The sequence below is a fragment of the Aptenodytes patagonicus genome, chromosome 2 (genome assembly GCF_965638725.1).
Source record: "Aptenodytes patagonicus chromosome 2, bAptPat1.pri.cur, whole genome shotgun sequence".
NCBI classification, from domain to species: domain Eukaryota; kingdom Metazoa; phylum Chordata; class Aves; order Sphenisciformes; family Spheniscidae; genus Aptenodytes; species Aptenodytes patagonicus.
The window spans coordinates 148,843,186-148,862,342 of NC_134950.1; the positions used below are offsets into that span (position 1 = coordinate 148,843,186).

Consider the following 19,157-nt stretch of genomic DNA (forward strand, 5'->3'; position numbering starts at 1 on the left):
AGCCAATGGGTTCAAAAGACACCTGGGTCAGGATCAGACAACCTATGCAGGCTAATAGCATAAGCATGACTGTCTCTAATTTTGCTTCTCATTAAATCACTAAATGGTGGAACAAAAAACTCCCAGTACAATATATGGAGACACTGGCCCATATGTCTACATTAAGTTAATAAAAAACACAAATACTCACTTTCTGCCTCTGCTTTCAACTGGATTATCACAGGAGACCCCAAAGTGGAATCATCCCAGGTTTGCCACTTACGCAGCAACTAGCTTAACAAGACTGCAGAATCGCAGCTATTTAGCTTCCCCTAGAATTCTGCTTCTGATTTTGAAGTACAAAAAGTTCCCATCAAGCAGCAAAGGACAGACTCAACTGTTTCAGAAGTTACCTGGAGCAGAAGCAGCCGGTTCAAGACTCTTCCCATTAGCACAGCACCAGACAGCTGAAAAAAATCCAGCCTAATATTCTCCAGAAAAAAAAAATCAACGTGGATTTGAGTACTTCTGATAATGAATGATTTACAGACACGTAAATGCACAAGCAGTATGAATGGCATACTAGAAATATTAACAAAAACCATGCCACAAAAATATTCTAAGCAGTATGATGGATTTAATAGTGTGGTCCTCATACTTGCTAATAAAACTTTACTTACTTTTAATAGAGTTTGCTGGCAAAAATATGAACTATGATTACATAAAAATATGCATATCCAGTTTTTACATGTATTTATTCTTCCAGATAGACATATTTACTATAAACAGCAGAAAAAACCAGCAAGCAGAACACTCATTTAAATGGCAGAAAACTAGTAAAAGATGCTAATATGACCTTAGTGTAGTATGTCAAGTGTCACTGCCACCACTTTCCTAGTCATTTTAAGAACAATCTGCTAAGACAATTAATTACATAGCTTAAAAGATTAGGTCAACAGTGTCAAATACGGTAATATGAACTTGAAATTTAGCCTTTTAAAAGTGTGTGCTGTCTATTTAAATGTCTACATCAATTTGTGAAAGAGTAGTAAGTTTCAGACTTTATGAGTTACTTCTCAGGAGAAGCAGTGGTTTTACCTTCCCATAAAAGAAACCCAAACATAGCAATTAGAAAGGCTGAAAAAATCCCCTGGCTGAGAGAACAGATATACTTGCAGCCTGCTGATCTAAGGGCTACTTTAGAAGAAAGCAGTAATTATAAAGTTGAGATTTAATATAACACAATTTTAGAGTAGTGGCAATCCTTAAACTGGTATTTTAAAAACTAAAACTGCATTAAAAAAATGGTGTAGTCTGGATTTTTCTTGAATAGTTAAACAACCTTGGAAACCTCTTATTACCATATGTTTTCCTCCCCCAGTCACGTCTACAGCTAAGACCTACAGCTAGGACATAGGTTACTTAGTTTTTAATTCTGGCGCTCATGCCCAAGTATGTCACCCTTCCCAGGCTCAGTTCTCAGAGACAATTTTATCATGATTCAAGTCTCCTTGCAGGAGTTTCAGCCTGTCTCCTCTTCCTCAGGGCAAGGTAGATATCTGCTGCCTGCCCAGCCAGTTGTGTGTTTAGCTGAACTCACCCCTTTAGCTACGTTTAAGATTCATAAGGTGTCACGTGGAAGAGATGATTAAGTCCTTGGAAGTCTGTTAGCTTTCAAAAATTGTAGGATTTTTACAAACCCCAGAGAAAGAATAGTCAAGTTTTCCAAGAGTAATGCTTACAACTCATTTCATCCGTGTGCCAGGTAAGCAGCCCAGGTAAGCAGTCATTCAGACAGAAGATATCAGAGCAGATAATCAGCACCAGAGAGAAGTTCTGCCTGGCAGCACTAGGTACCCAACTTTGGATGAGTCGTCTGATCTTGTCACACAGGCAATACATAGAGGTGTGCAGAATGAACTGCTATCTCAAGGTGCCTGCAGCCCTCCAAAAGCTGCAGAGAAAGCTGAAGTGGCTGGATACATTTAACTGCCTAGCTTTTAGGCAGCTCAAGTTCAGAGACAGGCATCTCCTTGCAGTGACCTGAGGGAACACAAAAGACACCAGCTGGGTGGCCCTGTAGCCCAACTCCATGAGTGGCTGATAAAAGATGCCAGACGGCAATATGCCCAAAGCAAGTTTACCATAATGCTTTCCCAAAACATTCTCTCAGCTTCCAGCTATTTGTAACTTCATGACCTTCTCAACTAGAGGTAAAGCTGTGTGCTTAATAGCAATGCTTACAATTTTCCCTTCCTGAATTTGCCCATGAATTTACCCATCAGTCGTCATTTACATGTTAGATGGCTAGAAATTGCTGGTCATATTTATAAATAAATTGAGACTTCTTTGAAAAGAAGTCTATAGGGAAAAGAATCTATAAGGACAAAAACAAGTAGCAAGATGCCAACCTAGAGGACACTATACAATCAGAAGTAGGACCTAGAATAACTAATTCGTACTTCTCACAGACACTCACATAGTGCCCATACTTTTATTTATTTCCTGCTACTACTTCAAACCCTTTAAGCTATGCATTAGTACCCAATAAACTGCATCCAGACAAGAAGTGCTTATGTGGTAGAATCTAAGAACATTTTCATTTTTTCCTCATGCTTAATCCTCTGCAAATACTCAAAGCCTTAAAGCGAGATTTTTGCATCAATACATATATTTTAAGTAACACAATATCTTACAGCTCATCCAGCAAATAGTTTAGAATTCAATAGGTTTTTGTTGGGTTTTTTAACCCTAGTCTCAATTTGTAAAGCTTTTCTTGGGTATAGCCTGGTACATGCTACCGCACCTGTGTGGTCATCTCCCCAGCATCGCCCCCTCTTTGGTGGTTCCATTCCCCTCTCCATTTCATGCACTCTTAAAAAAATTCTGTTCCAAAAGGGAAGGACTGTTTGAGGTAGAAATCCACTGGCACATGCACAGAGCAGACAAGGACAAGCAGAACATCAACAAAACCAATACTTTTCTTCGCTTCAGAAGATGCACAGTAACAGGGATCAGACGAAACTCACTGCTTTTATTTCAGCAACGAAGAAGCAGGAGTGTTTGCACAAGACACTGAAGGGTAAGCCTGAAGCGTTCTTCTACAAAGAAATAATTTCTTTTGCCTTGCAAAAGCCAGTCTGATATCTACCTCCACTAAATTAAGTCTCATGTTTATGCTGCTCTCATGACGTGCTATTCACCAACACCTCACTTGAGGGCTGCTTTATTATGGAAAGTAGGATCCACAAGGTAATAACTGAAGGTGGCGTGTGCAACACAAGCAAGAGACAACTTACACTCAAAAGATTTTTTTTTTTTGACAGGAGTAGACTGCTTGACTTTCATGCCTGAAGCTCACATTCAGTTGGCCTTGCTCACATACGTTTGGTTATAGATATAATGCAGTTGAGTTGTAATTTATTTTCACTTGCTTCAGTCAAATTAGTTATCCATCCACTAAAATGCAAACTGTATCATTTCTGATACAGTTAAAACAAAAAAAAAAAAAATCAAAAGTCCTCACCTAAACATAAGGACTTCAGAGCTGTGGTAGGGAATGGATTTTTGGCTGAACTGGTAACAAGACTGAGAATTACAGATCTTCCAGTATGTGGCAGATTTGTATTTAAGTTGGAAAGCATGTTGAACAGAGATGCTAAGTCACATCTTCAATCTCTTTATTTTTAATAAAGTGCTTCACCAAGAAGCACTCTTAACAGTGACATTGCGCTCTATTATAAAAAAAGAAAAAAAAAATCAAACTAGCAGTGTCAGGTTTTCAATATTGCTCAACTGCCTGTAATGAAGCCCAAAAACAGGGGTATACTTACTTGCAAGCTTGTTGTGACTCAGAACCAGCTGCGTGATATGAGACAATGTAACTGCAAATGAAGAGAGAAAGAAGTTAGTTTGTGGACAGGGCAACTGAGAGCTTGTACCTATTTCAGCTAAAAAAAAAGAGGCAAGTTATTCTCTCTGCTCCAGTAACTCCAGGTTCATACGCACTGCCACAAAACACAAGACACAGTCAAGACTTAAGGACATATCCAGCCACTCCTCTGCCCCTTTACTTCACGTTTCTGTTACATCAAGCACAACGTAAGCAGTAAGTACTGGTGCCTCCCAGCAGAGGTCTGGTTCTGGGCACATAAACACCTTTCTCATTTCCACCCTTTGAATTCTTCCCAAGGAAAACCTGATAGATACTCCAACATTTAACCCAATAGGAACACATGCCACATGAGCAATTACATTTCCACACGTTCCCAGTTCATTATCTTCAAGTCACTGCTAGATTTAAGTCCTAAGTACCAAAAGCTGCATTTACAACCTTGCACCCATAAAGCACAGTAGCAGATTAGCATCATTTTTGTGTGGTGAATGGCCAGGTGACAACATGCAATATTTACTCAAATTAATTGAATGATGTGATTGATCAAAGTCCCTCAGATTCCACCTTATTGAACAAACAAGTGCGGGACACAGGGTGGCTAGAGAGACCAGCACTCCCCCTACACTTCATCATCCTTTACATTTCTTCTTGCCTACTTCCACCCTCCACACCACTACTGCTTTCCCTGGAAGCTCCATAGCCTACAACTGACAACATTATCTGATCAGAAAAATATGCTAAAATAGAGGAGAAACTCACACCTTGAAGTAGTTCTCAAACATCTTCCTCCTCCCTGTAAAAAGTCTGATATACTTTATCGAACTAGAAAAAATTAGAGGTTTTCCTCCCCTACACCTTTTTGCTTACTTCCAATGTAGTCTCTTCCAAACAGCTCTAGAAACTACATGGCTGCCCCTCCTAGGCAGCTGGGAAATTTTCCTGCCTGGAGGGCAGCTGATAGCGGTATGTCTTTCATCCCTCAGAGCTTTCCTCAAGCAACAAACATCACTAACATTAGCCCAGAGATAGCCCACAGGGGTCTTGCTGCCTTATGGAATGAAGATATCCTGCTGAGCACATGTGAAAACTGGCCATGCTAACCAATACTTACTAAATTGCAAGTTGGAGGAAACAGCTTGGAGAGCTTTTACTTACTGATATAGCAACATGTTTCAGCTAACCCTTGAAAGCTCATGACTTACCACAGCCAAATATAACCTGTTAGCAGAATGAAAACAGTCACTTCAAAGGCAGAAACAGATCGGAAAGTTCAGTGTAAAAAAACCAAAAAGCATAACCGCGTTCCCTGTGCAATTGCCGGTTGCGGAGGAAGGAAAGCGGGGAGGAGAAAGGAAGAAACAGTGCACCCACCCTAAATTTCTCCTAAAATATGAGCGCTCTAAGTACTGCCTGCACAAGCCCATGAAGCAGAACAGGAGGACAGAGAATGAAGCCCACAGAAAGCCTGTAAGAGTACTGTACAAAAACCAGCACTAAAGTGCAGACAAGTGCGGCAGCCTCCACAAAGAGCTCTAAGATATAAAACATAAAAGGCACATCAGCATCTGAACCATAAGCAATCACTTACACTAGTGATTACTTACACATAAAGCTAAATATATGAACTCAGTTTACATAGAGTAATTGAGAGAAGGTGCTGGGGATAAGTTACAAGCTTGTGAACAAATGTCTAAGTACTCCTTATGCGGCATTTATTACTCTTGGTTTAGATATTTTAATAGCTGTGACAATCAGTGAAAGTCAACATTTTACGGGCCCTTGATATCCAGCCCTGACTAGTAAGAGCCCAGCCGTCAGTAGGACAACCCATCTGCTGGCATCCTGAGATGAGAAGTGCTCTAGTCCGACATCTCCAGCTCTAAGACAACCTAACCTAGATCAGAGCCAGATCCAAACTGACATCACCAATGCCAGGAAAAAACATCTTTTCCTGCATTTAACTTAAGAAACCAAGTCATTCTAGAGCTCTAAGGCTTTGGCTAGACTCACCAGCATCAACAAGAAATCAGCCTTGCTCCACTGTTTTTAAAGAGAGTCAGTGATTTTCCTACCAGGCAGTGGAGTTACCTACTCCGCGCTTGCCTGTTTCCTCCCACCCCACAAGGAGAGTAACGGATATCTTCTGCATTACAATTCAAACAGCTTGTGTGCCTATCCATGTAATGTCCTCCTGTCCAAGATGCCCCCTTTCCCCCATTAGCCAACATAGGAAAGGTCCAATTAGTCAAGCAATATCTTCCCCAAGCCTCAGACATTCAAATAAATCCTAGGTGATCAAAAAGGCAGGAAAAAGCACACAATGCGTACCAAAGACTTCCACCAGCTTCATACTCTCAGTCTTCTCACACTGGCAATGGTGAGGACTAGCTACGTCATCGTGCCTTTACAAATCACCACGCCTGCACGTCAGGCAGCTCTGCATATTAAGGACACTGAAGAGTACCTTTAAGGCTGAAGCGTGGAGCACCGCAAAGCGCAGGAGGAGATGACATTCCAGCTTTGCTCCTGAAGATTTGGGGTACAGGAAAACTTCAGAATTTCTCCTTTTCCCTCCCCATGACAGTAGCATTGGAAAGTAAAGATTTTGCTTAATCTGCTTTTTCACAAAAAATCCATTTTTGTTCTTTGATAATGTACAAAGTTGCTCCCTCCTCACTTTTAGACTTGTTTTTAAAGCAGAAAAGTTGAACTAAGGTAGCAGAACAAGACCAAATAACACAACCTCATACTAAAAAGCCAGCACCTCACCACGAGCATGACGGACAACTGGACTCCTAACAGGCGGGACCCCTGCATCGCTGCTGCCAGGCAAAGGTCTGCAACACCCACGCTGAACTGCAGGTACAGGGACTGGAAAGTCAAATCAGGCGGCCAGGCACAGAGTGAGTTCTAAGAGAACTTTTCCACTATTTCTTTTTTCCTTTGAAGTTGATGCTTCCTTTGGTTTATTAAAGTAGAATGAAGACTGAAGCTGTCACCACGCTTCTGTGGCCTTTGACCAGTTCATTCCAGTTTTGCACAGAGCTTTGCCAGCTTCAGGACAGAATCCAAAATTCAGATAATCTGTTGTTTACTTCGTTGGAGTCCATAATGAACTTCTTTACATTAAAACCAACCACTACATGTCTTTTAATAAGCAGCTAGACCAACTTGAGAAGCTACATGAAGAAGACTCAAATTTAGTTCATACATCCACCAATATGATAGGCCTTTCTCAACTCTTTTCTGCCTATGAACCACCTCTTCTGTGAAGAGGATATGACTTCTATGAATGATTATTTGTTAATACTAAAGCTAGACATGTCCAAGGCTATCAAAATAAAACAAAATCTTTAAGGTAGTGGTAAGGAAGTAGTCCTGATCCCCCCCAGCCCATGCCCCACTAAGTGAAATACCCATTTAAAGCACCCATCAAAATGACAACTCAAATAGAATCATAGAATCATTAAGGTTGGAAAAGACCTCTAAGATCATCGAGTCCAACCGTCAACCCAACACCACCATGCCCACTAAACCATGTCCCTAAGTGCCGCATCTACATGTCTTTTAAATACCTCCAGGGATGGTGACTCAACCACTTCCCTGGGCAGCCTGTTCCAATGTTTAACCACTAAATAGACTAAAAGAAGTGTTTAAGATTTTCTGTTTCTGTGCTCAAGATGTAATTCAATATTTAAAAGAAAAAACATACCAAATAATATTTGTAACTCCTGCAAGAAGCCAGCTTATGAGGAGACACCACTTGCATGCGACTTCTTTGCACCACAGAAGTATAAAGTCACTGAACTGCGCTAAGTGCTAGACAGCAGCACATGTGCAAGTACCTGCTCTGGATCACTTACTAACTGAACTAAGAAACAAAAAAGTAAGAAAAGGAAGTGTTTTACTAATAGAGAACTGAGACAGACCCTGATCTAATCCATGTGTACACATATGGTGAACCCTTCCTGCCATGATTTCATCATTTCTATACTTAGGAAGTGAGTATGCTTACTCAAGGGCAATTAAGCTTTGGGGCTGCAGACTCGGGTCTTCTGAACATCAAACTCCTGATGAATTTAAGTATCATAAAAAGTCCCGTGCATATTCAGCTTTTAAAGATAAGCCGGCTGACTAAACCATCAAGCCATGTGTACTGCTGGCCTTTATCAACACAAGCTTACAAGCATTATTCTCACTACTCCCTCTCCATATTTGTCACATCGCTGTGTTCTTCAACCGAGTATTTTCAGAAGGGTTCCTTCTCACATGTCTATGCAGACTAGAACAAAGTCCCAACATCAAAAATTTCAAGGCCAAAATCCCTAGACCAAAGACATTTCAATCTGGACTTCACTGTCCAAATTTGACTGAAGCCTAGACACCTTGTCTGAAGCTCCACTATCTCAGTCAACCCTGATGCGTGACAAAGAATCCCATTGCATCTTTGACTTGCAAAGCAGGCTGACATCCTTCAAAGGAACAAAAAAGGCAACATTCCGATATTATTTGGAAAAGAGCAAAGGTTTAGGCATCTGTGCTCTGGACTACTTCCAGCAGCATTTTAGCCATATCTAGACAAAAAGATTTTCAATCCTGAAAGGTCCAAAGCTACTACCAGTTCGGAGACAGATTTGCAAGCATTTTAAGAAAGGGAGCCTACCTATAAAGCGGCATTTGGTCACTCCTTACAAGGAGTGGAATTTGCTCCCTTACATTAAACTGACCTGTGTGAAACAATCATCCCCTGGAAATATCAAGTTTTTCAGTACACTGCCACTTGCTTAGTCCTGTGAAAAGGACTGTGCTGTGGGAACAGCTGACTCTGTTTTTCCTCATCTTATATATAAAGTCAATTCTGCATGACAACTAAACTAGCTCTTCTGATAAAGACATCTGTCTTAAGCAACTAATTAACATCCCTGAGTAACATCTAGAAGTCTGAAGGGGACTTACTGGGGCCATTTTGTTTTGGATGTACGCAGCTCAGGTAAGCATAACTAGCAAGGCTTGCTGAGGATCATTCAATTGGTCAAACGATTCACTCCGAGTGACAGTCCCCCGAGATTCAAAGGGCACCATGATTCCCACAAGGGAATTCCTATAACCTGTTGTATGATGCCACTGAAGGAGCTCCTAGACACTAAGAAGCAGCTCCTTGAGGACTGCAGACCTCAGATGCTTTGTTAACATTACAGTAATGAGCATAATTATATGCTATATATAAGGCGATAAGTTATTTTGATTTCAAGAATGCACCAAATATCCATACCGAAGTTGAAGGGTCAGGATACTACCGTTTGCCAGAGCAATTTACTTGCGTGGTAATTACAAAATCTCATTATGGTCCCAGTCCCACTATTGCTTCAAAACAGAGTAGGTCAAGGGAATAATATTTAAGCTCTTCCCTTTTGGCCCTAGTATCAAGCCTTTTCATATACTGCTGTCATGCACTGCAAGTTAGCTTTACATAAAATATTTAGAGACAAGTTGTGACTTACTTTTTTTTAAAAAGGAAAAAAAAAAAAACAAAAAAAAACCAGGAAGACTCCAGAGACCTTGCTGAACCGAGATAAGACATTGTCCCATCAGAGGAAGTTAATGCAGGATGAGCACTACAGTATTGCACAAACCGACTTACAAGTAGCCTGCCCCTCCATCTTCTGCGCTTTGGTTATTTTAGGAGCGGACAATTATATCAACTCTAACTTTCTGATAAAAAATTCTAGGCATGCTAATTCCTACCACACAAGCATGTACTTTATGTAAAACATGAATAGCTTACAGATGGAATCATAACGAGAGCAAATTAACACTTACAGAGTAAATAGGATTTCATCCAATATTCCTTCCCTGACAACAAGACTACAGAGCAGCAGATGTCTCAAGTTATTTGGGAAAAATAATTCCTAGCTTCCCCATATCAATCACTTAAAGATAAATAAATCAAAGATTAGAGACTGGTCCCTACTCCAAGAAAAATTCCATAATTGCTGATGGCTGTTTAAAGTCCTACCAATAAACGCCCTAACCATCAGGCTAGGGAAAAGGCACATCATGCCCTACTTGCTGAATCTGACTGTTCACCCTACAGGACGTCTATTAATGCTCTCTACCATTACCTGTCAATATCTGGGTGCTTTGTAAACAAATATGATCTATTTATTTCACAATATGGAATTAAAAAACCCCTAAAACATTAGAACACTTCCACAGGGTAAAACATTTTTTAAAACTACTCGTGTATGGATGCACAACTATAGTACAGATGTGCTCACAAATGGTGTAACATTTGCTTTCCGGAACATTATAGCATTCTGGAATAATAAGAAAAGCCTTTAAAGTTTAAAAACGTTTCACATGGTCTTTGCATTAGTATGATGAGCTAAAGTACAGAACACCTAGATCAAGGGATATTTTTAGTTTCAAATGAAATCTCTTTTCTACAGAACATCTTTGAAAAGAGTTTTCTTATATTACATTTCCAAAAGCCTTGAAAATTCAGATGCTCTGAAGGCCTGTAGCACAATTCTAGTTTGTACTTTAAGTCATTAGTAGAAAACACGGAAGCGCCTGGATTCGAGGAATATTCCAAAAATAGAACTCAACTTGTAATGACATTAATGAACGCCTGAGCAAGCAGTGGTTCAGGAACTATTGAACTTTTCTTTGTGAATCTGAAGACCATATTATAAACAAGCTGATAACTCCACTCTCCCTTTACACAAAAGTGGGAAGAGATATAGAGGTTGCCAAGCTTCTAGGTCTAAGCTAGTTTAAAACAGTTTCAGATACCGAGTGTCAATCTCCATCCAGATAAGAAAAGTATTTCATCTTGATTTGGAAAGAGACATTAGTTATTTGACAGAGACAAGTTTGGTCTGTTTTGTCTCTCCCATGGCTGCTACAGAGGGTGGAAGTCAAGGCAAAAGAAAATACGAGTTGCTGCCCTGTATTGTAGCAAGTCATTTGCTAGACTGGGAAGAGAAGCCAGAAGAAAATCCTATCCAAGCCAGGGCATATACTCCCCTTTCCCTTTTCTCCTCTCTGCCCCCATATAACACCAGTTTTCTATGATCACTTATAATTTTTTTTTTTTTTTTTAAACACACATGACAAGAATAGGTCTGCACCTGAACGAAGAGGATTGGCACACTGAGCAAATGCTACACAGTGCACTGCTTCCAAATCCTTGTGTCTGCATTAACTCTATGTGAATCAAGTTAAGAAAGCTTAAATACAAGCCCACTAGCCACTCTGCAGTAAGTACTCAAATATGCAGTGGAATAAGACTTGGTCCTTTTCTTGAAGAATAACCAAGACTATAGGGAGCAGCTTACTTTAAGAGTTACTGGCCACTGGTGGGGGGGGGCATTCACAACCATTAAATAATTACATGAGACAAAATCCCTATCAGGGGCTATTGAACACAGTAACTTAGGAGCATCCTCCAACCTAGTAAGTCCTTAAACCTCAAATGGCCGAAAACAGAGAAAACACCACCAAAGTGTTCTCTCCAGTCATAACCTAATCTTTTGCTTATCTCTGAACATCTACTAGTGGCCCTCATTAAAGACAAGAAGCTAGGAAAGAACAGTCACTGGGCATGAATCGTGATGGTTGTTTTTAACAAAGATTTTTATTTCATGGAAAAAACAAAGTTTCTGAAAAGGCAAGCTTTAACACTGCACTGCATTGGAAAGATATCCAACACACCTAGAAGGGAAGGTACCAGGTCAGACTCATTTAGCTTCCCTGCCAGTTCTGAGAGCCAGAGAAACCCAAAACACCCAATCTGTACTAGAAAAGGTCATCCATTAGGAGTCAGATGACAGGGTTAGAAAACAAGCAAGTTCAACATTTTCTCAAACCGTTACCTAAAATTCAGAGGTAACACCTATTCATTACATTTTTAAAGGCATAGCTGGAGGAGGTTATTCCTTCTCCAGATGGAAAGAGGCACATACCTTGATGATAAAAAAAAAAAACAAACCAAAAAAGCCAACATATAATGCCTTCTCTGCCAGAGTGCAGGGTAACTGAAAAAGCAAGGAGGTCTCAATTAACTGAACAGAAACCAGTCATCATTTCCCCCTCCCCTAACTTCCATGTCAAATTGGAGAAGGCCTCAAATCCCCACACTAAAGCAAGTCACACGATGTGCACCAAGAGTATCTGCACATAGACTTGTCTGACACAGTGTAACTAGGGTACCACAAGTCTACACTTCACATAGTGAGCTCCCCGCCAAACAAGCTTCAGATGCTTAGTTAGCAACTTAGTACCAGGGACCACCTGTGGACTACATTGTGGTCCCTGACCCTGCCTGCACAACAAACCCAAGACAGTCTTTGTACAAGAAAAGCTTTTTTTACTTTAGCATTACTGATTTACTGCAACATAATCTTTTTTTCCTCCCATCTGAAAGATCAAAGCTGGCTAATTAATTATGTGTCTTAGTGTTGATAAGTTTAATAGGCACCAAGTCTACTTAACAAAAGCAACAGTACTCTGTTGCTGCCCCATTCTCTTATTGCGGTAGTTTATCTGAAAGGGATAAGTATAGTTCTGAAAATGGGTCTGTAGTTTATGCGAGCTAAACACTACTTTGTCTCAAACAACTGTTCATCCAACAGAACTACAGTGAAACTTTCTATTTAACGTAAGTTCATATATATGGGCTTTACAATATAATCTTTCTGAAATCCCATGCACGACTCAGAGGCAGGAAAAGAATCAGTAAAGGGTGAAGACTTAAGTACAGAACCTAGTTCTGCAAAACCGTACTTAGGTCTTCACCCTTTACTGATGGGACTGAATCATACTTTGGTCTGCTCCTGACTGCAGTTGATGGCGAGTTGGTAGTGAGCCATATATTTCCCTGGATTCATATCCATCATGTAAGAGAGTTACATAAACTTGCTCCTGATTGCTATCAAGTTTAACAAACATGGCAAAGAGCTAAACCAGGATACAGTTAGAGTTTCAGTACATTGGTTGTTTTAGATTTTGCTTTTTTCTCATTGCATGGTGCATTCAGGAAAATTTCAGGCTGTGGCACACTACAGCCAGTCACAACTTTAACTTATTGCGTATCAGCTGTACCATAACATCATATGCACTCTTAGCCAAAGCAAAAGCAAGGCAAAGTTACCTGCCTTGCTCTTCATTTGTGAGTTCTCCAGAATTGTGACACTGTGTTGTTATTGGTATGTTGCATTTGCTGTAGTTAATTTACATGCAATCATGTAATATCCAAAGTATGATACTGCTGTATCTGTAATACACTCTCCTTCAGAGACCAGCCATGCCTAGCTCCAGGCTAACGTCACCCTATCCCTTTCAAAAACCAGTGGAGATGCTACTTGGCCGGTGTTTTTGCTTTGGTAGCGGGAAGAGGCAAGGACGGACAGGAAGCAAAGTCTTCCCACCACTCAAGCGGCAGAATGACAGCAGTGAGAGACAGGGAGGGCTTAGGGTGGCAGACGGTGCACGGGCAGAGGCGATGGGAGAGAGAGGCGGGAGTCCCAGCTCCCCACGCTGGGCTCTCCGGCGCAGCGGAGCAGGGGCTCTCCTGAACACACTCGCAGCTCGTTACGGTGCTGTCGGGAGCTGGAAGCAGTGTTTCCCCCTGCCCACGATGTGTTTCCCCAGGCCCCCGATGCCCAAAGCTTCAGGACACCCCCGGCACAGAATAGGCTCCGGTGGCCCTGCCAGCGCCGAGGGGCCGGGGCGGCAGCCGGGAGCGGAGCGGCCCAGACCTCCCGCCCCCGCCCCGCGCCCAGGGCCGGGCTGCGCTCCCGGCCGGCGGCGGCCCCGGCTCGTCCCGCGACAAATAAGGAAGTTTCCGCGCTCTCCCCGCCCGCCGCCGCCGGTACCTACAGAGACCGGGCACGTCCAGCATGTTGGAGATGCCGCGGTCGCACATGTCCACCTCGGGCTGGTTCTTCTCCCTGCTCTCCTCCACGATCTTCTTCAGCGACTTGGACATGGTCTGGGCGGGACAGAAACGGACACCGTGAGGCGGGGCGGGGGGTGCCGACCGGGGGCGCCCGCCGGGACAGCGCGGGGACGGCTCCCGCCCTGAGGGAGCCGAGGGCGGCGAGTCCGCCCGCTCTGCTCCGCGCCGCCGGGGGGTCGGGTCGGGTCGGGTCGGGTCGGGTCGGGTCGGGTCGGGTCGGGTCGGGTCCCGTCCCGCCCCGCACCCGCCCGAGCCCGAGCCCTGACCGAGATGCCGGCCGCCCTCCCGCCCCCGGGCGGAGGGACAGGCCCGCCGCTGCCCCCAGGGCGACTCACCGCTCGGTGCTGCGGCGGGACGCGGCGGAACACAGCGGGACGGCGGCCGGTAGCCCGGAGGGCGGCTCCCCGCGACTGACACGCGCCCGCCACGCCCCGCCAAGCCACGCCCCATCCCACCGCCTCCCCCCGCCCTCGCGCGCAAGCGCGCTGCGACCCTTCCCCGGGAAGCGGGGGCGCTCCCCGCGCCTTCTAAGGCCGGCCGCCCGCCCGCCCGAGCGGTTCCACCCACGGCTGGGAAGGTGTCGGGCCAACCAGCGCGCCTCCTCGGTGCCTGCCCGCTGGCCATTGGATGGAGACGCCGGAGGAAGGTTCGCTGGCCAATAAGCGCGCCCCGTAGGTGACAGCGGGTTTTAGGCCGCAAGCCGCTGGGGTTGTGCTTGCGCGAGTGCAGCTTTGGCGCATGCGCAGTGGCGGAGGCTGAGGGCCGCCGTGTGGCCCGGCTCGGCCCGGCCCGCCCTTCAGAGCGCCGTGCCCGCCGCAGGCGGGGTCGCTGGGCCTGGCGTGCCCGGGAGCGCCGTCCCGGTGCCGGGCCGGCTCCCGGCGAGTGCGGCCTTGAGCAGTCGCATGCCACCGCCAGACTCGAGAAGCAGCCTGCCCGGGAGGGGAGTGCAGCCCTGAGAGAGGGGCTGCCGTGTGGTTTCCACCGTGGTGCCAGGCACCGGGGAGGGGCTGGGTGCAGGAGCTGGCACCTTAGGAGAGGAAACTCGGCTTCGTTAGTGCTGCTGCTCGGTGGTGGCCTGTTTCTCAGCAGGCTTACTGGGGTGCTTATACATCTGGATAGGTGATTGGGTTAACGCAATGGCCAGGGTTAGTCTGTCCTTTCCTGTTACAAGCCTCGTATGGTTACACAGCTGTCCTATCAAAGTACAGTGTTGGCACCCATTTCCATTTCTTCAGCACTTGGAAAGCACTTAATAAACCCAAGAAGATGGGTTGTGGTGGGTACGGCACCATTTTGCAGAGAGGAGGGATGTGTGTTCAGGTGCCCTTCCCCACAGAGCACTCCTCGCACCGGCAGCTCCTCGTGCCCTGGCAGGGCTCTGGAAACGGGCAGGGCTGTGCTCAGGGCGGTTGGTCAGCTCTGCCCTGGAGTCTGGGAGCTCCGGCTCTGCCCAGGCAGCAACAGGATAAAGGAGAAGCTGCAGAGCTATGGAGCTGGGAAGGTCGGGCTCCCTAGGAACTGAGCAAGTGGGGTTTCAGAACACTCAGAAGTTTGGCAAAGTCTACCTAAGACAAAAAATTTGGGTTCAATGAATCAGTGGTTTCCATTTCCTAAGGTTTCTTTGTGCATTTTCTAGTCGGCTCTAGTTGCAAAATCAATTACAAGGCTGGGCCCAGGTTCTTGAGCACTTTTAATTGACCCTGTCACCATGATGTTGGAGTTACAGCCTTACTGCTTAGAATGTATTTATGCGTATAATATCTTTGATGGGAGTTAAGAAGCTCCTACTTACTGTCATTTGACAGATACGGAAGCTCAGAGCAATCGATGACTAAACCTATAAAATGACCTAAGGCCAGGCCACCCATTGAGAACGACAGCCTTGAATTTTGCATATGCGCTCCATATGCACTGCACGGTGGTACTTAGAAGCCTAAAAATAGTATCTACAGAAACCAAGATGGTGAATGGGAAGGTGCCTAAACCAGCAAATGAAGAACGCTGCTGGAGGTGTAACTTTAGCTTTTCCTTTTTTAGGAATGTAAGGGTTTAGTTCTGTGTTGCAGGATTGTAGCATGTTTATCCCTAAATGGCGTTTACTACCGTGAGTTGTTTCCTGAAGTTACAGGCTGCTTTCAGGTCTTTCTTACAAAACAACTGGAAGAACTTCCTTCTACCTGGATTGCTCAGCAGAACACACAGTCACTCGGATGTACAAGACAATGCTGTACAGTTCCTTTTTGTCTGCAGGAACATGAATCCAGATCCCCTTCCTGTCTAAGAAAGTGCCCTGATTGCCACCAGTCAGTTGTCCCAAAGACCTAGGTGCCAGCACGTCTACTGTTCTTGCTTCATGGAGAACCATCGCAGGCTTCATTTAGTAGCAAAGGCTTAGGCAGATTCATTGTCTATAAAGTATGGTCCTAACTTGCTTGTTCCAACAAACAGATAAAGTACACGTGACTCTGACAAGATACTCACAAAATGGTGTCATCATGGCTAATGAGAAGCTCACCTGGCTTCTCACTGCCCCATTTATGCAGTGGCCAAAACAATACCGTATTACATTGCACGTGGCCTGGATGTCCACATTCTACACCTACCGTAGAAGTATTTAATTACTCCCTGCTTAATAAACATATTGCCATTATTCTCTTTTGTCAGGCTTGGGTTTTTTTTACCATCCACCTAATTTCATTATCCTCTTGTTGTGTAAATAGTTCAGCTGTCACTCACACCTTCCATGCGATCTACTTGGGTTCCTGCTTTAGCAAACCTTTCATCTGAGTAAACGCACTAATCGATACCCTAGTCAGGCCTGCATTGGGTTTGGCAAAGAGGAGTTGCTGTCAAGCCTTCCTTTTAAAGCTGCTCAGCTCCTCGTGAAGCACTAAACATCAATTGGGCGAGGAGGCATGGGAAAGTAAGTACACATACCACGCTGTCCAGGGGTCAGGCCATTCCCCGATCTTGAAAACTTAATTTTCAGGTTGTTCCATTAGCAGTCATACTCACAAAGACTACTTTCCTGCAGAGGGCCTGTGCCACTGCAGTAACCCCATCTCCCCTCTCTTATCCCCTACCACCTCTTCCCAGTACATCCAGTTCTTCTGTGACCCCTTTGAACACCCTCAGCTCTCTCTATACCCCCAGCCAGAGGGCTGGTCAGCCTGTGTCTGGGGACTGGCCAGCGGAGCCCTACCCCCACGTATGGTGGTTGAGCTCACAGTACAGGCATTTCCAATTTAAGTCTCGCTGTACTACCCAGCTACTGATTTTTTGCTTATGAAACAATTATAAAATATCTTTGATATCTGCCAGGTTCATTCTAAATTTGTCAGTTGGCTTAAATGTTTGTAGAGCAAATGCCTGAATTTGCAGAGGCTGGCATATGCCTGCTGTCCTGAGGACAGCAGGCTAAAGTAGGTGACTGTGAGGTAGGTGTATGGCCAGGATTGTATGGCAGAGCTGCAGCTGCCGTGTGGTGGCAGGAGGAGAAAGTTGCTCCCTGCACTGGTTCCTTCCAGCCTGCTCCAGCCGGGCAGCGAGCGCCGGACAAGCCTCCCGCTGGCTCCTCTCACTGTGCTGGGGAGCAGCAAGGGGATGAGCGGCTCTGATGCTGCCCTTGCTCTGGCTGTCCTAGGTAGTTCTTCTAACCAAGGAAATGAGATTTTACATTATTATTCTATTTTTATCCTTTTTTTTCCCCTCCAGGAAAAACTATGATAACGGTCAACATGAACACAGGGTTAGCATATCATCAAAACGATACAACAGCAACATGCACCTGCAAAAACAGTTGGATACTGCTAGGCACTGCTGCTAAAAAGTTATCCATCAACATTACAGTAATTAGGTGTGATAACTGGCACACAATATGCATTTTGCTGATCTTTGCCTTATAAAAGCAAACTTCTAGAATTTGGCCTCTATTTTTATTATCAGCTAATAAACATTTTAAACATTTATTTGTTAGTAATCCTGTATTGTTGCTGCTGTTGTTATTATGAACAGTAGTCAATGCTATGAATTTTTGTTACATTGCATTTTAATCAGGACTGTAGAATAATTCTGTGGTTTTAGTTTGGCAGCTGACAAAAAAATAATTACACTAAATATGTTAATAATTACACTAAATATGTTAATTATGGTGCCTAGGACACTTATCTTGAGTTATTGTGGGAAACTGAGACACCTCCTCCTTTGCTTTATGAGCCGAGTGAAAACTGTTTTTCAGCCAAAATTGCTTTGTAAATTTAACTAAAATTAGCTAATGTTTTTAATTGACCAGCACCATGATTTCTAGAATTTTAGCTGCATATCTTCTCCCTCCTTTACTTCAAGTAACTATAGCCCCAATGATCTCATTCTGGTATTACTTCTCATTTATTGTTTATAAAGAATAGCCCCGCCACATGGAAAGGGCAATTAAAAAATACTGTTACGGACCTTTTAGTGCTTTTTCTTCAAATCCTAGTCTTCAGAATGCTTACCATTCATATATAACTGTCTCATAAAATATACCTTTATATAAGAATAAAGACGTATAGTAACATGCAGAAGAAGATTTACACTTAAGTTAAAAACATGCAGGCTCTAGGAAGTGAAAACATGCACATTCATTATCCATGCTTTGTCGTTGACAGGGGGAGGTTGTTTGTAGTCATGCAGGTATTATAATACAGACTTGCAGCATTCAGAACTACAACATTATTTATAAAATAGACGGCAATGTGCACAGACATAAAAGCAAAGATATTCATGCCGGTTTTGTGAGATGAAGCCATAAATCTTATTAAACACAGATTTTGTCTTTTGAATTGTACACTGCAAAAACACATAGAAGTTTCATGGAGTAATTCTTTTTAAATTATCTGTTTAGTTGTTCCTGTTTGCTTTTCCTGTGCATTCATTTTAAAGCAAGTGTTTTAAATGACTCCTTACCTTGCAAGGCAGAAACATGGCTTAGCACCAGCTCTCTCCTCTAAGGACCTCCACTTTAATACTTCTGCAGTGGTATTTCTGTTGTGGTTCCTCATATAAAATGCTAGAGGACAGCAGTGGGTTACTTTGTTCCTGTTTTTTTAAAGAATGGGTTTGATAATTTACTCTAATTTTAGACTTTGACTATTTTTGGCTAGAGTCAGTTGGGCTAGATCAATTGAACCTTGTACCAGCAGCTTCATTCAACAGTCTTCAAGAGCACAAATTCTCTGCTGGACTTTCATTTTTATCTAGAGAACCTCATGCATTTTACTCATTTCTAAATAAAATTCTGCACAGGTATGAAGTATTTGTAACATTTAAAGATGCACCAAGCAT

General features: G+C 43.6%; 1 protein-coding gene across 2 annotated transcripts in view; it reads right to left on the reverse strand.

Annotated features, from left to right (window-relative positions):
- RSU1 (Ras suppressor protein 1) overlaps positions 1-18,823 on the reverse strand; it is a 116,419-nt gene extending 97,596 nt beyond the window's left edge. The window contains exons 1-3 of one of the 2 annotated variants that reach the window (XM_076331624.1): positions 18,780-18,823; positions 13,757-13,868; positions 3,813-3,863 (exon numbers count right to left, since the gene is read on the reverse strand). In XM_076331624.1, the coding sequence (XP_076187739.1) occupies positions 3,813-3,863; positions 13,757-13,868; positions 18,780-18,797 (181 nt within the window). In that variant the 5' untranslated portion in view covers positions 18,798-18,823. Of the gene's footprint in view, positions 1-3,812; positions 3,864-13,756; positions 13,869-14,170; positions 14,238-18,779 lie in introns of those variants that run through there. The other variant, XM_076331625.1, reaches the window with a different exon arrangement.
- Positions 18,824-19,157: the final 334 nt, after the last annotated feature.